General features: G+C 42.0%; 1 protein-coding gene across 1 annotated transcript in view; it reads left to right on the top strand.

Annotated features, from left to right (window-relative positions):
- Positions 1 to 1178: 1178 nt before the first annotated feature.
- LOC134443129 (cation channel sperm-associated auxiliary subunit beta-like) overlaps positions 1179 to 22235 on the top strand; it is a 50484-nt gene continuing 29427 nt past the window's right edge. Inside the window, exons 1-6 of the mRNA XM_063193044.1 lie at positions 1179 to 1312; positions 1478 to 1523; positions 1618 to 1691; positions 4099 to 4248; positions 4996 to 5050; positions 13211 to 13330. Of these exons, the coding sequence (XP_063049114.1) occupies positions 1238 to 1312; positions 1478 to 1523; positions 1618 to 1691; positions 4099 to 4248; positions 4996 to 5050; positions 13211 to 13330 (520 nt within the window). The 5' untranslated portion in view covers positions 1179 to 1237. The remainder of the gene's footprint in view (positions 1313 to 1477; positions 1524 to 1617; positions 1692 to 4098; positions 4249 to 4995; positions 5051 to 13210; positions 13331 to 22235) is intronic.

Here is a 22235-nt window from a genome sequence, read left to right as displayed (position 1 = left end):
GTGGGGTAGTCTGATAGTTTAAGCTGATACACAATGTTCTTCATAGTGAAATAACCAAATACAGTACAATAGCAATATATTAATCATCATACTTGTAAGATACGACATAATTATACTGGTCTATTGGGGGGAATCAGAAACAAGCTTTATTAGCATGGGTGTACAAAGAGGGGCAGAAGGGTTCACATGCAGGGCCGTAGCCAGCGTTTTGAAATAGGCGGGGTCCATGATGCGTCCGCATAGCGGGCACCGAATTTCTATATATAGATTAAAAAAATGAATAAATAGCCTTAATATTATATATATTTTTTTTTTTACATATGTATACATGTAATGTATAGGCCCTATACTGTATATACAGTATATATGTGTACAGTACGTATATTACATGTATAAATATGTAATGAATACATTTTCAGCCAATTCTGTGGTTCTTTGGTATCATACCTCTTTTAACACAAACAGCATTCTTACAGTCATTAAAGCCCTTTGTAAGGAAGCTAAAGTTTGACCCTTTAACCTGAATACATCCGAGGCAAGTCGCACAATTTATCTGCATCCTCAGATGGCAACTAGCCCAGCCATTCATATTTTTCTCCCACTTAGAATTTTACTTCAGCTGTTTTCCTCCAAATGTGTGGTGGGGATAGCACTCTGTGGTGCAAATAGTGCCTGAAGTGCCATAGTAGCAGTGTGTGGATAGAAAAAGGTGGATTCTTAATCCGTGTTCGCATTTACAGAGCTCTTGTGGACAGAAAATAAACTATTTCACAAGGGCAATGGTGTCCAATTATTAGAAAGACAACCAACTTTCAGTAACCCTTAAGATTTTTTTGGCCGAGTGGTTTAGGGAATTCCAAAGCCATATCTTCTTGCATACTTATGAACTATGGGGCATGGATCCCTCCCTGTGCTTTGTTGTCACTCATTAAGACATAAAAACACTCATTAAGATCTAAAAAGCAGCTAGCAAATGCTTAGCACTAAGTCGATGTGGTCTTATTTTGAAGACGACAACGTCCTCTGGTTGCCATCACACCGAATGGCATTGTTTTGATTGCGGAAACGCCATTCTGCGAGGTGGGCGGCGCTGTACGGAACACTGTGCGTTACTTTCGACTTCATTCGGACACACGCTTGGCGCCCCAATGCCATTCGACAATCGACTAGTTCTACCGTACGCTCTCTAGCTCGAGCAGCAGCTAAATGCGACAAAGCAGGGACGTTTTCCAGAGTAATGATAGGACTTAGCTCCAGAATGCTGCAGTGTGGTTTTAAAGCACCTCATTATTCAAATAAGGCTTTACTGCAGGTAAAACATATTTAATTATTAACTTAAGAGACGTCTCTTGCCCAAATTGGCGCGCCGTGTTGGCTAATGTTAGCTTGTTTTTAATCACATCGATTGTTTACATATGTCGAAAGTGTCAAAAATGGCCACCCACACAACATTTTATGTTTTATTACGTTTGACTAGGGGTGTTTGATTCTCGCCATTTTACTATTGGGAGATCAACATGTTGGTAAGTAAACGGCCATCTACTCGAATGTGCTTTCTTGAACGTGTTCATGTTAGCGCTAGCCTAACCTGTGTTCTCTCGTGTTCAATTGTTACAGAGGGACAAGAACTTGTGTGCTCAAATATGGACGGTACCAACCACTTTCGATTATTCTTAACGCTAGCTGATTTGGTAAGTCTTGGAAACTTAAACCTAACTGTTACTAGACCTATTCCAATGTTGAATGAGGCGGGAGTAGAGCTCACAAGTGGGTTTGACATCTTGTATGCGGTCAAGTGCATTAGCACATAGATGTGTATAGAAGACTTCTATACATCTATGGATTAGCATTTGACGACATCGGGTTCTGAGCGGAATTCCTCACCATGTTATGGGGGTATAGGGATTCAGGCTGTTTGACAGCCGTCAACAACCGACATTCGCGTGTCCCCACATCCTTCCCTTATCGACGGGTACAGCACAACCACATGGGTGTTTTTTTTTAACCAAACGAAACATAACGATTAACGATAATGAAGCAATGTTGCTATCCCTCAGCTAAACAGATGATATTTTTCTTAAGAACCCCATCTCATATCATAGCCCTTTTACTTCCTTAAAAATGTCTAGGCCTACTGCTCATATCCAGTGTATTTCTTATGCAACTATGTATCACAGGTGTTCGCTATGTCTTCATCTAGTCTCTGTGGTTCTAATTGGCGTCTACCAAATGCAATGTCATGGAATGTAAATCTCTAATTGTAAAATGTAAAAATCTCTACATTTTCTAAATGGTGTAGTCTCTATCTGTCTGTCTGTCTGTCTGTCTATCTATTAGGGCTCTGGTGGTTAAGCACTGATGCCTTTTTATGTTATACTCTATATTTACAGTATTTAGAAAAAAAATACTCATTGCTTGCACGGCAGGCCTATTACCATATCAGCACATTTAGGTGAATAGGCCTATGTTGCCTATGCCATTCATATGCCATAAGGCCTAAGATTTTGGGGGAATAAACCACTATGAATATACCATGTTAAGGTAAAAAGGTTAGTAAATGGGGTGGTGGTGGTGTGTGTGTGTGTGTGTGTGTGTGTCCCACACTGTCCCTCAGAAACATATGCCATATGCACTATTGGCGTTTTCAGGGTTAGACTGGCTGGTTATGTGACTGGCTGGCTATGGTTGGTTGATAGTACTTAGAATCACCATGAAATATGGTAGTAAAACCATGGTTACTGCATTACAACCATGGTCGATTTTTCGTAAGGGTAGAGTAATCATGACACCATGGTAGAACCATGTTACTACATAAAAATCACAGTAATAGCATAGTAAGCCATAGTACAATTATGGTAGGTTCAGAGTACTTCAGAGTAATCATGACATACCATGGTAGAACCATGATAATCATAGTAATACCATAATAAACCATGGTCCATTTTCGTAAGGGTACGTAAATGGGGAAACTCACATTTTAATGATGTACACTAGTGGTGTTGCCTGATTTTCATAGACTTCAGATCACGTACCGCGATTCTGGTCTGACCAGGACTATAACGGTTAGCGTTTCCATACAGGAAGAGCTTTGTTTCCATGGCCTTGTTAACCCACCTCCCTCGGCTTGCTACTGTTTGAAGGCTGTGCCGAAGTTTAAACCAAACATTTCTTAGCCCAATAGAACGTCTCTGCTTAAACCACGTCACTTCCTTGAACACGCCTGTACCCAGGACGGTTGGAAATGCTCAGTTGATTTGTTCCAGACAAATTGAGTGGAGATCCCGCTGTAGCGGGATTGAGCAAGCTCCTGTGCCCTACTGTGGGTGCATCCCAATATGTGTCCTTGCCTCCTCCACTTGTGCTTGTCTCCTCGTCCCGCCTCCTGGCCCCTCCTCCGTGGAGAAAACGATAAAGTTTCCCAGCTGTCAGCCTCGCCAAAACAACTTTTGAGGGACTGTTTTTCATTCACCATCCCAATTGCAAATGAGAAAAAGACTTTACAATTGAGCTTTTGCAAGATATTGAAATATAATGCTGTTGTCAGTGATGTCATCATGACGAGAAGCGAGTGGAGGAGGCAAGTGGAGGAGGCAAGGTCACATATTGGGATGCACCCTGTGTGTAGCTGAGCCGAAGGCGTTGCCTCACCAGTAGGGCGGAGCCCAGCTACTAGTGGTGTGCATTGACGCTGCCCTCACGATTCGATCCGATTACGATTTGGGAGGTAGCCATTCGATTCGATTCAATTCAATTCTATTCTATTTGATTCAATCCCATTCAATTCTACAATGCATTACATTTCTACTGAAAGCAAAGCAAATGTTTAATCAGTCATGATTAGGCAATACAAGTAGTCAGATACTGAGCAAGAATTTACTGGCTGTTTTCTGTATCAGTCTTGCAGTTTTCAATATTTTGAAGTTCTTTTATTTAATTTAACATTCATTTGCTCCCGACATATCAACGGAAGTAATGGAAACTAAAACAAATTGCCGCATCAATTCTAGAACTTGCCGCATTGAATTGGATTGCTCATGCCCCGCATTGCATTGCATCGCCGAATCGATTATTGTTGACACCACTAATGTACACACACAGGTGATGGACTGCAACCTGGTCAGACACCCAGGAATCACAGATCAGCACTATAAGGACATACTGAAGCTGTATGCTTCAGCTGGAGTGCTACCCAAGATGGAGATCTACAACAGCACCAACTCATATGCCTTCGATTTCAAGATGAGCCAAGTAAGCCCAAACCCCATGTGGTGGACAAGGTGCAAAGGTGTCAAAAGTAAAAGTAAAAGTAAAAAAAAGAAACACAGTTTCCTTCCAACACAAATAACTTATCTGAGTAACCAGTAGACCTGTGTACTTGTTTTACGATCAGCTAACTCTGCACTGGTTGGATCAAGTTTGTGGTGGGTCCTTGTTGGGTTTTCAGTGTTTTTCAGTAACAACACAGTCCGTCTATCTCATTAGGTACAATGGAGTAAACGTGGAATGTTTCATTACTGTCTTTTTTATTGTGAAATAAGAGGTTTGTGACATGTATAGTATTATACACACACAATTACACACTGTCCCCCTTTACACCTGTAGCTTCTTTGTCCAATACATAATTACAACATTTTGCAGATTTGATCTTGGGGCTTAACCATTATTCTATTGCCAAATTTGATCTTTTCATGAAAGTTTACTAAGTAATAAACTAATATTTTCTAGTACACTATGGACTAGTTTGAACATTTTTTGGAAATTCAAAATGTCAGACTATGGAGACGACCCCCCTATTAATGTATGAGAAGTACAGTTTTCCGAGTCATAATGAATACTTAAAATTCAATGGTGGTGGTAAGTTTTCATGAAAAAGGTAACATTAGTGAATGGGTAGCATGAATTCTGGAAATAAACAAGTAAAAAAATCTTGCACAGTGCTCTTTTAACTTCTCCCCACTCTGACGTCATTGTATGGTGTTTGTGGATGTATCACAGGAAGGATTAACCTGGCGTGTTATCGTCCCGAGGAATAATATAACCACTAAAACAGGTATGGACAGACCTAATATTGTCTTTCAGAATGTCAAATGTTATTTTTGTGTGTGTGTTTTTTTGTCATTTCTTCAATCAGTTCTTCAGCCATGTTGTGTCCATCCATAGATGCTTAGTTGATCACTCCTTTGTATTGGAACGAATTGGGCAGTCATGGGTAAGTGGGTAGGCTAGGGTGTCAGACTTGCTGCCCAAAGGCTGCCGGTTCGACTCCTGTCCTGACCCGCTGCGTTGGTGGGGGGGGAGTCATTAACCAGTGCTCTCCCCCATCCTCCTCCATAGCTGAGGTGAGCATGGTACCCTGAGCATGGTACCGTCCTGCCGCGCTGCTCCCTTTCGGGCACCATTGGGGGCTGCCCCCTTGCACGGGTGAGACATAAATTCAATTTCGTTGTGGGCAGTGAACTGTGGAGTGCTGTGTCACAATGACAATGTGAGTTGAACGTCCCCAGTTGGGTTTCCACTTTCAAGTCATGTCGCTGCCATTTTTAGCTGGCATAATGCTGTCAAAGAATCGTCTCGTTTAGATTTGATAAAACCCGCCTATCCAATGCAAAGGAGTGTGCTCAAACTTCGGTCTCCTAAGGGGGCCGTTGTCCCTCCTTCTCTTTTCGTGGTGTTTGCACAAGACGTGCGGTACCGCCATCCACAGCGCTAAGGGGACTCCATTTCTTCTCGACCTCAAGACTCCGAAGGTCTCTTTATCGAAGGTCTCCTAAAGGGGCGTTCACCCGACATAAAGTGGATACCGGAAAATAAACAAAATGACGTATCTCTGTCTAGAATATCTCTGATAATGCTGTAATGCAGTGGTTCCCAAACTGGGGGCCGGGGGTCGGGACTCGGGACACCTTGGGGGGTCGCAGAGGCGCTGAAGGAGGGTCGCGGACAAAAGGGACATTGCTTAAAAAAACTGGAAATCCACAGGGTAACAGGTAACAGATGTATTTGCTGTCTTGTGGATTTCTACTAGGTAATATTAGCGGACAATTGCCTTAGCCATTTTTTTCGTCCATTAATATTGCTAGATTTTCCGTAAATTTTTTCTTGGCTAATATTGTTGTAATTGCTAGGCTAAGACTATGGTGGGTTAGGGGGTCATTCACAAGACGACTTGTCAAGTGAGTAATGAGTAACTGTTATCGTTCAGATGAGGACTCTTTCGCTCCTGTTATCAAGCATGGTGTGAAAGCCATGGACACGGCAAAGAAGGTGGATCTAACAAGAAGCGTCATTTTGTTTCTTTTCCGGTATCCACTTTATGTCGGGTGAACGCCCCTTTAGGAGACCTTCGGTTAGGAGAATTTCGGAGTCCTGAGGTTGAGAATCAATGAAGTCCCCTTAGCGCTGTAGCCTAGATGGCGGTAGCGCACGTCTTGCGCAAACACCTCAAAAAGAGAAGAAGAAGTAGGGGACAACGCTCCCCTTAGGAGACCCAACTTGAGCTTGCTCTGATTCAGTATTTTTGGACACGGTATTGTTGCTCCCTCTACCTACGGCCCAGGTGTAGACTCTTGATGTGTGTGAATGTGTTCCAGACAGCTCCGTCAACCCCCTGCAAACTTTCATGAATATTTACGAAGCCCAGAACAGAACGCGGAACTCTAATGTAAAATACCATTTGGACACTTAACCCACTGATACCTAAAGCTGCAAAAAAAAAGCCTGCTGAATGCCTAAGCCCTTGTTGGGAAATAAGCCCTCAGCCTATAAAAACGAAATATCTCAGCCTCTGATGCACATAAAAACATGAAATAAGTTGCATTTCCAACCCTAAGAACCTAGTCTTGCATTAGAATGTGTTCATTCAGCTGTAACATACCAATATTTTTTATTAAAAAGGCTAAAATCCCAAGAGCCTGAATGCAGTGTATATGTATCTCCAGGCATCAAAGGTCAAACAACATACACGAGTCATCAGGCTAAAATGGGTTAAAGGGTTGCCTAACACAGGACAATAACTCACTAAAACCCACCTCAGCTACCTCACCTACCTCACCCCCTTGGATAGCTGCTTTGAGCTACCCTGCATTTGCATTTTTATTCTTACTGACAGTGTTTCCCACAGAAATTTTGGAAACTATGGGGGCAGCCGGGATTTTTTTTTCCGAGGGGGGGGGGGGGGCGGGGGGGGGGGGGTGTCTTTTCACGCGGGCCTTTTTTTTGGGGGGGGGGGGGGGGGGGGGGTATTCACGCAGTGTAAATACAAAATGGCAAAACAATGAGTACAGAATGACATTGGCACATGGAGAAACTATAGGCCTAGGCCTACATTTCAGCCATTTATATTTTGAGAAATAAGGCTACATAACATTTTACCCATGATATTAGTAGTACATTGTCATTTATATTAAAAAAAAAAAAATGCAGTACAGTGAATCATTTCTGTTTACAACACAGTTTCATTCGTCCCTCATGCAGGGGTCTATGTAATGAAAAAAATAATGAAACAAAATAGAAGCAGAGATAAGAATTTAAGAGTACTGTGAAATTGTTAACGCATAGACAAAAAGGGTCTAAGAGGGTAGGCTATGCCTTTTCCCCACACACACATAGGCGTACACATTCTACATGAGGGGTGCTGGTCACAGGGCCAGTTTTTCAAAATTCCTCCCATTAAAAGGGCTGAACAACATATTACACGTTTATGTTTATATTCACATTCATTACAAATTCATTTCTATATGCAGCCCGATGTCTCCTCTGCCGTGTCAATGAAGGCCTGTCACCTAACTCATTACAACTGTAAAACAAAGCCTGGGGAGTGTTAGTAAACTCATCCCAACTGTCCCTTCTCTGAAGGTTTTTTTTATTGCTCCCAAACCCAAGTTAACTACAACAACTTGACTAGGCTTTTGATCCCTCTGTCTTTCAAGCACTTGTGGTTTTCTCTATAGGATGTATTTACTCCAGGAGGAAAATGCGAAGGAAATCGTAATTCAAATCGTTTTTAACAAAAACGGAAATCGTAAAAAAAAAAAAATATATATATATTTTTTTACATTTTCGGAAACTATGGCGGCCAAATTTAAACTATGGCGGGCCGCCATAGTTTCCTCAATGTATGGGAAACACTGTACTGAACTGAGGGACTTCTAGCACTGGCAATAATTTGTACTACGGTACTTTGGCTTTTATGTTCGCTGAACTTGTTAATTTTTACTTTTTGTGAGTGTGTGTATATGCAACATGATACCCTACCAGGACCTGGTGTGTGTGTGGGAGAGAGTGTAGTAGGGTTGGAAAGGGGGGTCCACGCGCACCCCCCGGCTTTTTTTACGCCACCTGATTTTTTTGTATCTTTAGAGTGTCTACTTCCAGAATCTGCCAGGTGCCAAGCTGAAATAATGTCCCATGGCCTTCATTTTTAACCATTTAATGCACCTGACAGGAACCCAACAGATTGAAGCAATGACAGAGAATAGGTCATAACTTTTGAAGTAAACTACATACAGAGACAAATTAACACATTTTCCCATACAATATTGACCTGAGGAATGAATTTAAGTTGTTGTTTTTGACTTTTGACAACATTTAAACAGCATATTTGGTCAGAAACAGCAATACAATGACCCAAAATATGTAGACACTCAACTATCTTTTCATTCTTTTGAGATTTGTTGTCTCTTTTTCATCACCTGCTCTTCCTTTATCATTTGCAGTGTAAATGTGAGTATTATATTGCGTATTAAGCTGAAATTATGACCTCCAGTCTCCATTTTTGACCCTTTAATGCGCCTGACTGAAACCCGACAGACTGAAACAATGATACAAAATGGGTCATAACTTTTGAAGTAAACTACATACAGAGACAAATTAACACATTTTCCCATATAATGTTGACCTGAGGAATGCTATTAAGTAGTTGTCTTTGACATTTCAGAACATTTAAACAGCATTTTTGGTCATAATCGGCAATAAAATGGCCTAAAATATGTAGACACTCAAGTATCTTTTCATTCTTTCGAATTTTATTGTCTTTTGTCCACCACCGGCTCCTCCTTTATCATTTGCAGTGTACATGTGACTATTATACTGGGTTTAGGCTGAAATAAGGACCCACAGTCTCCATTATTAACCCTTTAATGCGCCTGACTGGAACAGATTGAAGCAATGATACAGAATGGGTCATAACTTTTGAATTAAACTATATACAGAGAAAAATTAACACATTTTGATATACAATACTAAGCTGAAGAATGAAATGAAGTTGTTGATTTGACATTTTACAACATTTTAACGTATATATAATACTTAAGTAAGCCACAAAGAGAAGAAAAGCTAACCCATTTTCCATACAATACTGAACCAAGAAATGCAATGAAGCACTTGTGAAGGACTGTCATCAACGTTTAAACCGTGTTCCTGGACAAAAATAGCATTAAAATACCCAAAATGTGTAGAAAATAAGCAGTCTTTTTATTGGGTGCTTCTCATTGCTCATTTAAAGTATACATTTGATTATGTTATTGAGTTTCAGATTGAAACAGTATCTCATTTTCAAAATATATCTTCCACTTAATAACCAACTAGCACCATCATCATTCAGAAGTTCAAGAAACAATGGAGGCTTCTTTAAGACTTGTTAGCAAAACCTTCCAAAAATGTGAGGTAAAGGCACATCCCAAAAAGCAATTGCCGTGGGTGCAGGACATAAAAGAACACACAAGAAAAAAGGAAAGACTATCCGCACACCACAGAAGCTCCCTTGTCATCATTTAACGTGTCAATAGCTCACACAACGTCTCGACCTGTAAGGTCTTCGTCAGGTGTCTCACGACAAGGGAGCATCTGTGGTGTACGTATATTCTTTCCTTTTTCTTATTGCAAAACCTCCACATGTAATTTGTAACATGAACATGTGTCTTTCACCTTTTTCTGCAGACATAGACTGTTTGGCTTGTTATGCCAAATGTACAGGACAGAGAAACATGCCAGTGTAAAACACACTCATGGCTGACAAACTTTACAAATCTGGTCACTTGGATCAAGATAGTGCATTATTCAGGTAGTCATGCACCTACAAAACACTAGTGTGGATGGGTTGCTTGCTGCTGTGATCCTCCAAAATAGAATGACAGTTTAATTTCTATTGATTGGGCTTTTTAAAAAGGCAGTTTTTGTCCAGAAGCGCATTTAAAAGTTGATAAAAGGCCAAAAATTGTTCATTGCATTCCTTGGGTCAGTATTGTATGGGAAAATGGGTTACCTTTTCTCTGTACTGTGGTTTACTTCAAAAGTTAACCTCCATTGAAAGAAATAAAGTGAAAGCCCATTGGGAAACTCCAACTCCCATTGTCATTGTGACACAGCACTCCACAGCACACAAGTGAACACTGCAAACAATGAAATTGCATTTATGCCTCACCCGTGCAAAGGGGCAGCCCTCAGTGGCGCCCCTGGGGAGCAGTGCGGCGGGACGGGTCCATGCTCAGGGTACCTCAGTCATGGAGGAGGATGGGGGAGAGCACTGGTTGATTACCCCCACCAACCTGGCGGGTCAGGAGTCGAACCGGCAACCTTTGGGATACAAGTCTGACGCTCTAACTGCTTACCCATGACTGCCCAATGAATTGTATCATTGTTGCAATCTGCTGGTTCCATTCAGGTCCATTGAAGGGTTACAAATGAACCCTGTGTGTCATTATTCCAGCATAATACTCTTAATACACTTTTAAATGTAAATTATGAATGAAGAGCAGGTGTTGAAAAATAAATATAACCCAAAAGAATGAAAAGATAGGCCTACTTGAATGGCCATTTCATTGCCAATTATGACCAAAAATGCAGTTCAAATGTTGTCAAATGTCAAAGACAAGAACTTAATATCATTCATTGGGTCAACATTGTATGGGGAAATGTGTTAATCTCTCTGTATGATGTTAACATCCAAAGTTATGACCCATTCTGTGTCATTGTTTCAATCTGCCGGTTTCCAGTCAGGCGCATTAAAAGGTTAAAATGGAGACTGTGGGTCATTATTTAAGCCTAAAACCCGATATAATAGTCACATTTACACTGCAAATGATAAAGGAATAGCAGGTGGTGAACAAAAAGACAATAGAACTCAAAAGAATGAAAAGATACTTGAGAGACTACATATGTCAGCCCATTTTATGGCTGATTATGACCAAAAATGCTGTTCAAATGTTGTGAAATGTCAAAGACAACAACTTAATAGCATTCCTCAGGTTAATATTGTGAGGGTAAAGGTGTTAATTTGTCTCTGTATGTGGTTTACTTCAAAAGTTATGACCTATTCTGTATCATTGTTTCAGTCTGTTGGGTTTCAGTCAGGCGCATTAAAGGGTCAAAAATGAAATTATGGGGTCATAATTTCATCTTAATATGCAATATAATTTACATTTACACTGCAAATGGTAAAGGAAGAGCAGGTGGTGAAAAAGAGACAACAAAACTCAAAAATATGTTGAGTGTCGACATATTTTGGGTCATTGTATGGCTGTTTCTGAGCAAATATGCCGTTTAAATGTTGTCAAAAGTCAAAAACAACAACTTAAATTAATACCTCAGGTCAATATTGTGTGGGAAAATGTGTTAATTTGTCTCTGTATGTAGTTTACTTCAAAAGTTATGACCTATTCTCTGTCATTGCGTCAATCTGTTGGGTTCCTGTCAGGTGCATTAAATGGTTAAAAATGAAGGCCATGGGACATTATTTCAGCTTGGCACCTGGCAGATTCTGGAAGAAGACACTCTAAAGATACAAAAAAATCAGGTGGCGTAAAAAAAGCCGGGGGGTGCGCGTGGACCCCCCTTTCCAACCCTACTAGTGTGTATGTGTGGGTGAGTGTGCATATGTGTTGGTACTCAAGAGTGTTCTTTACTTTTACTGTAATGTGCAATTATGTATATAAGGTTTGTATTTGTGTATTTATGTAAGCTGACGGACACCTTAATTCCCTTCGGGATTAATAAAAGTGCTCTACTCTAGACTAGAGGTGACACAACAATTTGCGACAGCACTGGAAAAGAGCATGCAGCCTCCATCTTGTGTAGGTACTGTAGGTGCTCGCCAATCGATGCAAATCAAGAGAACACACCCCTCTGTCAAAAAAATGGACTAAAAGTGTATGAATATAAATATGTACTTAAATCACATGAGTCGATAAAATACATTTTAAAATCCCTTTTCCATTCATTTCTAATACATTTCTCACATTTTCCCCTCCAAATTAAATAGCCGCCAGGATTACCTTGAAAAAAGGGCCGGGGTCACCTCTAGTCTACAGTGCTACCTCTATAGTGTTCACATCTATGATCTCAATGAGCGGCACTTCCATGTTGTCTATCCCTTTTCCCTTATAAAAAAGAAGAGGGAAAAGTCAGCTACAACCAGGATTTCATGCTCCCAATTATTTTTTTTATCTTGGAAAATAAATAAATAAATAATTGGGAGCATGAAATCCTGGTTGTAGCGGACTTTTCTCTCTTCTTTTTTATCTGGATATTTTATTGGTCCTGCTCCCAGGTCAGACGCCTGCCTGCATGTGCAAGCTTTTACCTTCAACTTGTCCCTTTTTCCTTATCACTTATCCTGGGCCCAACCTCTGTGGACCTTTATGCCTACACTCTCTATTTATGTCCTCTTTAAATTGATTTCATTTCTCTACATCTACTCATTTACCTACGTGTATCTACTTATTCTCTCTATTCCATCCAGCTTCTTCTTTTGTCTTCTTTCTATTCTTTCTTGTTTCTGTCTCTCCTTTCTACGTCACTTTTTATGTTCATCTTTAACATTGATATTTATCCATCTGTTAAGCACTTTGAACTGAATGTCTTGTAAGATATTGTGCGATACAACTACTAGATAGATTGTTTATTGTCCTTTCGGAAAATTGTTCTGTGCCATTTTCATTTTCAGTGCGTCTGATACAATTACAAAGACATTACAATAGACAAACACAACACCCACCCTCCCTCCAGGACAAAGACAGGTTGACAAAAAACCCAACTTAAACACAGTAAAGTGCAGTTATTCAGTACCAAAGTGCAATGTGCTATTCAATCTTACCGTTGTCTTATTTAACATGGATATACTAGTAGGTATGAATGATTTGCGGGCTCAGTTGTTATTGTTATTATTATTATTATTATTATTATTATTATTATTATTTTCTGTGTCCGTGTCCAGCGGCGGCCCCGATAGACCAGTGGCACGTGGAGGTCAACATGTTCCAGGGCTATGATGTATTGGATGCTGCCGCCACCCTACTGAGGTCATTGACGGGCACACTGCTCGATTTGGCAAGAGGTGAGGGACATTACATGTGGGTCCGTTCCAATATGCGACCTTGCGTCCTCCACTTGTGCTTGTGCTCCTGGCCCTCCTCTGTGGAGAAAACAATTAAGTTTTCCAGCTGTCAGCCTAGCCACAACCATTTTCGGGGGACTGTTTTTCATTCACCATCCCAATTGCAAATGAGAAAATTACTTAACAATTGATCTTTTGCGAGATATTGTAATATAATGCTGTTGTCAGTGATGTCATCATGACATATTACTTCCTGGTATGAGGCCACAAGCACAAGTGGAGGACGCAAGGTCACATATTGGAACGCACCCTGTCTGAGAAATAGTTAAAGGGGCACAATGTAGAATGACGTTGTTTGCGCCGTGCCCATGGTATGCCTGTCTCAAAATCTACACAGTAATGAAAAAATGCTGTTTAAATAAACTTGCTGTGTTTTTCATCACGGAATGCCAGCAGTTGATACAAATCTGAATACAGTATGTAAAGCAATGTTTTCAATTGAAAAGTGTTTCCCACGACACTCTTTGCATGTGGGGTTTTCTGACGGCGGACCGTGGAAGTGGTCGCGAGAGCCATCATTCACTTACTAATCATAATAAGCATCGGTTGACTCGGGATCATGATTGATTAAACTTTTAATCCTACCTGGAGCCCTTTAACAACAGGCTACCAGTAAATGCTGAGTCGGTTATTAAAGGGACACTCCACCCATTTGCATAAGGCTTTCCATGGATAGACACCCAGTCATACCTTTGAATGGCCGTGCAACACTCTCTCAATTCCCCCTGAGACAGGAGAAATCTGTATTCACCTCTTAACACTTCCCCCAAAAATTGTCATTTCGCATCATTGTAGGAGGAAGTGTAAGAGAGGTGGATTTCTGTTGAGACTACAAGCCTTTTTCCGACTCTTTCAACCCCGCCCATAGGGGGTTGGAGCTAATGCGCTAACAGACCTATCACAGATCAGTGTGCCAGTGCTTTTGAAATCACTGGCATTGAGGTTCCAGTAAGTCACTGGCAGAGCTGCCTGGGTGTGGAACTTGAGCATTGCAATGCATTATGTGGATTGTTGACACAAATCCACAAGCACTAAAAAGTTATTTTCTGCCTTTTCTCGGCCAAGAAGGCACCAAATTAGAAATTCATGCTACTATTCTACTACATATATGATCCACTTTCAATACATATTCATGTCTACACCGATGGAATGCCCCTTTAACTAGCATCTTTGCGGTATATATTTGAGGACATTAAGAGTGCAACACTCTTGTTTTACAGTCACCACTTTATTCTGCTAAGGAGCAGTGTTGTGCACTTCTTTGTTATTTTATTCCAAGCTACTCTGCTGAAGGTCTGACTGACCTAAACGTCAATTTGTGCGTGTGTAGCCAAGTGTCAAATGGGGTCGTAGGACTGCTTCAACTGTGTGATTTACTCACGAGGAGCAACTGGGATTTAAAACCGTTTTGATTTTCTTGCGACCCTACAATTGTAGATTACAAATCGCTTGTCATTACCCCATGTAGACTACATGGTGCGAGACTCATGATTGACCTCTGATTGAGCAAGAAATAGGCCCAATTGCTAATAAGTTGTGCGAGTGACAAATCGTGACAAGATCAGGCCACGAGTCGCACAGTGTATGTCTGGCATTACTCAGTTGCAATTAGTGTTGCACAGATACCATGTTTTGACCCCGATACAATACCCTATACCTGGCCGTATCTGCTGATACTGATACCATACCGATACCACTCTGTTTGAAATGTATATATACATGCTGCATACTACTTGGTTCAAGGCTGCGTTCAAGTGTCATAGTCCGGGAGCCGTGGGGTTGGACCCAGATTTTTTTGATAAAGTTAATTTTTTTGTTTTATCTGATAGATTTTAGGTAAGTGTTCAAGATTTCAGAGGGTGCCCGGTGATATCCCTTTAGCATTTCCAGATTTTGAGCCTTTATTGTCCCATAAATGCAAATTATGACAAAAAAACAGACACCTAATTTTACTGTGAATGATGTTACAAAATGTACCAAATTGCTTATATTACCTGAAAAATATTCACATTGGACTGCCTTAACACTGCCCTTATTGAAACAAACCCAATACGGGGTAATAATTAACCCTTTCATAACCAGGCATGAAAATCCCTCACCTTTCGGCGAAATTCGCCGTTTTGAAATCGAAATGGGTCATTTCTGTGAATCGTGTAGATCCGAGGAGAAAAAAAATAGGGGGGTCAAGCGAGGAGAAAACTGTAGCGCCAACTTACTGTATCATTAAGTAGCGCTTTACCGCAGAAAACTTCATACAGTTTCAGAAGAGATTCCACAACTGACAATGACGTTTGACCAATCACAGCATTTGTTGCTGTCGGCACAGCCAATAACGTGAACGAGCACAATCTAAGTCCCGCCCTTCATACTTATCTTTGAAAACCCAGTTTCAAACAGGTGCGCTCTGGTCTGTGGGGCTGGCGTAGTTGTATCAAATATCTTTCTTTATAGTTCTAGAACATCTCTGATTATAAGCAAATGTCCAAACGATCTGTCACAGATAGTCTACACGTTTCCCAGAGAGGTAGCTGTTTGAGATCATGATACTTGTTATGAGATCAAGACGCAAGCATTTCGATGAAAAGTGAGTGGATGTAGTTAGCCACAGTGGGTAAGCTGTTTTTCCTAATAATCTGAAACCGCATTTGCCCTGACCACGTGAAAAAGTATTTCTTCTCAAAAGAGCTCCATTAATGAAAGCTTGGGTAGGCCTACGGCACGTTTTCCTGACGGCTATTTTAACGGATCTGTGCGCTACGAAATGGCGAAAGTACTAGGCACTACGGAAGAAGCGCAGGCTACGCGAGGTATCCAGCATCATGCTTCGAATCACATGCTGCGGCTTCTTATAGCACGCACGAGAGAGGGAGAGGGAGAAAGAGCGGAGCCTAACTTGTCAATCGTTTGACACGGGACAAATTGTTATAGGAATCATGCCACGTTTTTTGTAATCCCTTGGTAGCCTACATCTAAATGACATATTAAAAATCTACCGATTTATATTTAGTGGAACACGGTCAAACTGTTTTTTTCACGGTCAAAGTTGGAGCTTTCCTATTAGTTTTTTTCATAGGGAAACAGATATACTAGGTGAATGGACTACAATTTGAGTAGTTCCGGCGGCGGCGCACGTAGGTTGCAGCAGCCCCTTGCTTTCCCAACTTTCAGTGTTTATTTGTGTTAAAATGTGTCTTTCGGAATGTCTATCGTCGGAAAATATGTCGGAACGCACGTACAGTCGGCAACAGCTGTTGCAGATAAGAATGGACAACTTAAGCAATGTATTGGATGTACCAATGAAGACCCTGGAGGAACTAGGAATTCTCCGGCGGCATAGGACTACATCGGACCCGTCTGCCTTGCTATGCCGACGCCGAAGAATTAGGAAAAGGGGCAAACGAGGTGGCGTCGAGACACGGCTTGCAGCCAACCCAACTCGTCCAGCAATACCATCAATTCTCTTGGCAAACGTCAGATCTCTGGACAATAAGATGGATGACATACGGCTACTAAGATCAGCGAACAAAACCGTGAGGAACTGCTGCGTTACGGTGTTTACCGAATCATGGCTGAACGACGGCATACCCGATTCGGCTTTACATCTGGAACAACTAACGTGCCACCGAGCGGACAGAGCCCTTGCAGAGAAAAAACGAGGAGGAGGAATATGTGTCTACACACATGATGCTTGGTGCAATAATGCTACGGTAGTACAGAGGCACTGCTCTCCACGAGTGGAGTTCATGATTATCAAGTGCCGACCCTTCTATCTACCCAGAGAAATCTCCGCTATCCTATTAGTCGCCGTCTACCTCCCACCCAGCAACAAAAATGGCGTCAAAAGCGAGGCACTGAACGAGCTGCATCGGGGCATCAGTGAACAACAAGATGCACACCCAGATGCCTTCACAGTGGTACTAGGAGATTTCAACCACGGAAATCTCAAAACAGTACTTCCAAAATTTCATCAACATGTCAACTTCCCAACAAGAGGACAAAACACCCTGGACCTCGTTTACACAAATCAGAAGAGAGCATACAAGGCAAAGCCCATCCCCCACATTGGATCATCAGACCACACGACAATTCTGCTACTGCCAGCTTACAGACAAAAGGCAAAACTCACCAAACCAGTTCTGAAGGAGGTGAGAAAATGGCCTGAGGGAGCCATCTCACGACTTCAGGACTGCTTTGAAACCACAGACTGGGACATTTTCAAAACAACTGCCACCCACAGCAATCACATTGACATTGAGGAGTACACAGACACCGTGACCTCCTACATCACAAAATGCATCGATGATGTTACAGAAAAAAAAACACATCACTACCAGGGCCAACCAGAAGCCATGGTTCACAGGAGACGTTCACCGACTGCTGAGGGCCAGAGACAAAGCCTTCAGAGCAGGAGACGTAGCTGGCCTAAAGACAGCAAGGGCTAACCTGTCCCAGGGCATCAGGAAAGCAAAAAAGGAATACTCAGACAAAATAACAACACACTTCAAAGACAGCAGAGATGCACAGAGCCTGTGGCAGGGCATACAGGCCATCACGGACTATAAGCCTGCACCACGAAGCTGTGACAACAACACCTCTCTGCTAAACGATCTGAATAGTTTCTTTGCCCGCTTTGAAGCACAAAATGACACTCACCCACAGAAAACTCCCCCTCCCCCCCATGATCAACCCCTTTACCTGTCCTCTGCCAGTGTTAAGAGGACACTGGCCACCATCAACCCACGCAAAGCAGCTGGCCCAGACAACATACCAGGCCGAGTGTTGAAGGATTGTGCAGAAGAGCTGAAGGATGTCTTCACAGACATCTTTAACATCTCTCTGGAGCAAGCAGTCATCCCATCACTTTTCAAAGCTGCTACCATCATACCTGTGCCGAAGAAATCATCACCATCATGCTTCAATGACTACCGTCCTGTAGCACTGACGCCCATAATCATGAAGTGCTTCGAACGGCTAGTCCTGTCACACATCAAAGCCACCCTACCCCCCACCCTAGACCCCTACCAGTTCGCATACCGAGCCAAGCGATCCACGGAGGATGCAATTTGCTCTGCCCTCCATCCAGCCCTCACCCACTTGGACAATAAAGACTCATATGTGAGAATGCTGTTCATTGACTTCAGTTCAGCATTCAATACCATAATACCACAACAACTCATCAGAAAACTGGACAAACTAGGTTTCAGCACCTCCCTCTGCAACTGGCTGCTGGACTTCCTGATGCAAAGACCACAAGCAGTACGGGTAGGGAACAACACCTCGAGCACCCTGACCCTGAGCACGGGGGCTCCGCAAGGCTGTGTTCTCAGCCCCCTGCTGTTCACGCTGCTGACACACGACTGCACAACGACCCACAGCACTAACCATCTAGTGAAGTTTGCGGATGATACAACACTGGTGGGCCTCATCACCAAGGGCGATGAGACTCACTACAGAGAAGAAGTAGACCTGCTGGCCAGATGGTGCAAAGACAACAACCTCCTGCTGAATGTCAACAAGACCAAGGAGATTGTTGTCAACTTCCAAAGGGTCCAAAAACAACTGCCACCACTGACCATCGACGGCGATGCTGTGGAGAGAGTGAGCAGCACCAAGTTCCTTGGAGTGCACATCAGCGACGACCTCTCTTGGACCACCAACACTACATCACTGGCGAAGAAGGCCCATCAGCGTCTCTACTTCCTGCGCAAACTAAAGAAGGCAAGTGCTACACCCTCCATCATGACAACATTCTACAGAGGAACCATAGAGAGCGTCGTGTCCAACTGCATCACAGTGTGGGGAGGAAGCTGCACGGAGAAAAACAGGAAGACACTCCAGCGTGTTGTGAACACAGCGAAGAAGATCATTGGAGTACCACTCCCCTCCCTGCAGGACATTTACACCACACGCCTCACCCGGAAAGCACTGATGATCATCAAAGACACAAGCCACCCTGCACACAAACTGTTCAGCCTCCTGCCCTCTGGAAAGAGGTACAGGCGCCTCCGTTCCCGTACCACCCGGCTGGCGAGCAGCACAATGCACCAAGCGATCAAGATGCTGAACACTCAACCCACTCTCCCTCCACTGTCAGCCTCTAGCCAGCAAGGCCACTGACAACCCCCCCCCCACTGTCAGCCTCTAGCCAGCAAGGCCACTGACAAACCCCCCCTCCCCATCCCCCACCACCATATCTGCGACTGAACATTCCACCTGCACTACTATACTTGTGACTGAACTTTCAACCTGCACTAACTCAAAACATGCACACACACACACACACACACACACACACACACACACACACACACACACACACACACACACACACACACACACACACACACACACACACACAAGCACACTGCACTTTCTGCACTAAACCCAACATACACACACTGACACACACACACACACACACACACACACACACACACACACACACACACACACACACACACAGACACACGAACACACACACAAGACGCACACCGCACCTTCTACCTGCACTAAACACATACACACACACACACACACACACACACACACACACACACACACACACACACACACACACACACACACACACACACACACACTGCTGCTGGTGTACTTGACAGACCTTTTTATATTTATTTTCTTCAAAATGCTACTATTACCATGTCAGAACGCTATAAAGGACTTTTTTTAGGAAAAGCACAAAAACACAACAAATACCTCTTAATGTATGTCCTCTACAAGTCTTCTGTTGTCCAGTCTTGCACTTTAAATGTCTGTATGAGCACTGTCTATGTCCATACTGTCTTAAGTCCATGTATAAGTACTGTCTATGTCTATACTGTCTATGTCCTTACCTTAATTAGTCTATGTCTGTATGGGAAAGCAAGAAATGTAATTTCAAATTCTTTGTATGACCAGTGCATGTAAAGAAATTGACAATAAAACCTACTTGACTTGGTTTAGATACAATTTCAGTAGTTTATCCAAACTGTGACAAAGATTTTTTTTTTTTTGTATTAGGCCTACAAGTTGTCTGAAATATGATGATTAACTGTTCAAACGAGATCACAACCAGGCAAGCGTTGAGGGGACATTGGATAGTGTTGAGAGGAGGGGGTGCTTAGTTGCCATTGGGGGACATTAGTCTATTTTATTTTTAAGGGGGGCATTGGCAGGGTTTTGATGAGGTCAATGTGGTGATGGGAAGCTTATGATGAGGTCAAGGGGGATTTTTTTTTTTTTTAAAAGGCTGAGAACCAAAACCCATTTTATCTATCTATCTATCTATCTATCTATCTATCTATCTATCTATCTATCTATCTATCTATCTATCTATCTATCTATCTATCTATCTATCTATCTATCTATCTATCTATCTATCTATCTATCTATCTATCTATCTATCTATCTATCTACACCCCTCACCAGACATGATGGCATGGATGGTTGGTTCTTCTTTTGTTCACTGTCCCTGGGTCGCTACAATATGCTCAAAATTCATCATTTAAAGACGGTTTTAGCTAAATTTTCTCCCATGGGAGAGCATGCCCCCAGACCCCCCTAGTATGACTCTTATACAACACAATCCCCCAAATACGCAACTGCACACCACACATGCGCGCGCACTGCTGCAGCACACGCGCTGCCCCGTGCCACCACGCCACGCCGCACCTTTCTCACCTTTTTCACCCCTGACCCGTTTTCATGCCTGCATAACAGCAATCCCACAAATAAGGCGAGACACTGTAGGTGAATAGGGTATTTTTTTTAACTTGAAGATAACAATATGAAACTTGAATTGGAGAAAAAAAGGCATTACAAGTTTTCTATATTTTATGTTTAAATATGCTAATTAGGCTATTATCTAATATGCACTAATTTGCATATATTTTGATGCAACGGATCTGACCACCTGAAAATGCCAGCTTCAAAATTCCTTTTTTATTTTGTTAATATCGTACATACAAGAACATTTACTGTGGTTAATTGTGGCTATCTCCTTTTGTTATCCAGGTACGGAGAAAATACTGCTAATAATCTTAAAAAATGCGATTTCGGCCTATTTTTATGCATATAGTCGTATAAATCAGGTCATGAATGACATATCAACAAATGCCTCAGTAAAAACATTCACAACATTGTTTAGAATAAGACTGTAAAGTATGGAACGGATTGTGCATTATGAGATCCTGCATGACATCACATCATGACAACATACATGACAACATCGCATATAGCCTACAGGTAGCCTACCACAAATAGCCAACATAAAAGACCCCCCCCCCCCCCCAAAAAAAAAAAAAAAAAATGGGGGGTGGGGGTAACTGGTGAGCAGTTGTTGGATGCTCTAAAGGAATTAAATAAATCCAGTGTATCCAGACTGGTATTGAATGATCACTTAAAATCCATAAAACCATCAAATACAGTATATCACGAAAGTGAGTACACCCCTCACAGTTTTTGCAGATTTGTGAGTATATCTTTTCATAGGAAAGCATTACAGAAATTCCACTTTGACACAATGATTAGTGACCTTTTAACAACATATTTAACCGCTTAAATTTCTTGTTCACTCATAAAAAAACAAAATACAGCCATTAATGTTTGAACATGTACTCACAAAAGTGAGTACACCCCAAATGAATCCGGTAGAGAAAGGGCTGTGTTTGCTCGAATCGTCTCGAAATGAAACAAAATAAAAAGAGATGAAAAGGGAGGTCATCAGTGTGCGTTTCAACCTTTCTTTGCATTGAACTTTTACATTTTGAGTCTGCATCTGGCTTAAATAGATTGGTGTGAGATTTGAATGCAATCCTATGGAGAATATCATGATCTGCTTCAGTAG

Source organism: Engraulis encrasicolus, unplaced genomic scaffold, assembly GCF_034702125.1.
Source record: "Engraulis encrasicolus isolate BLACKSEA-1 unplaced genomic scaffold, IST_EnEncr_1.0 scaffold_28_np1212, whole genome shotgun sequence".
Taxonomy (NCBI): domain Eukaryota; kingdom Metazoa; phylum Chordata; class Actinopteri; order Clupeiformes; family Engraulidae; genus Engraulis; species Engraulis encrasicolus.
The sequence above is the reverse complement of the archived record's forward strand: the minus strand, read 5'-3'. Positions and strand labels throughout refer to the sequence as shown.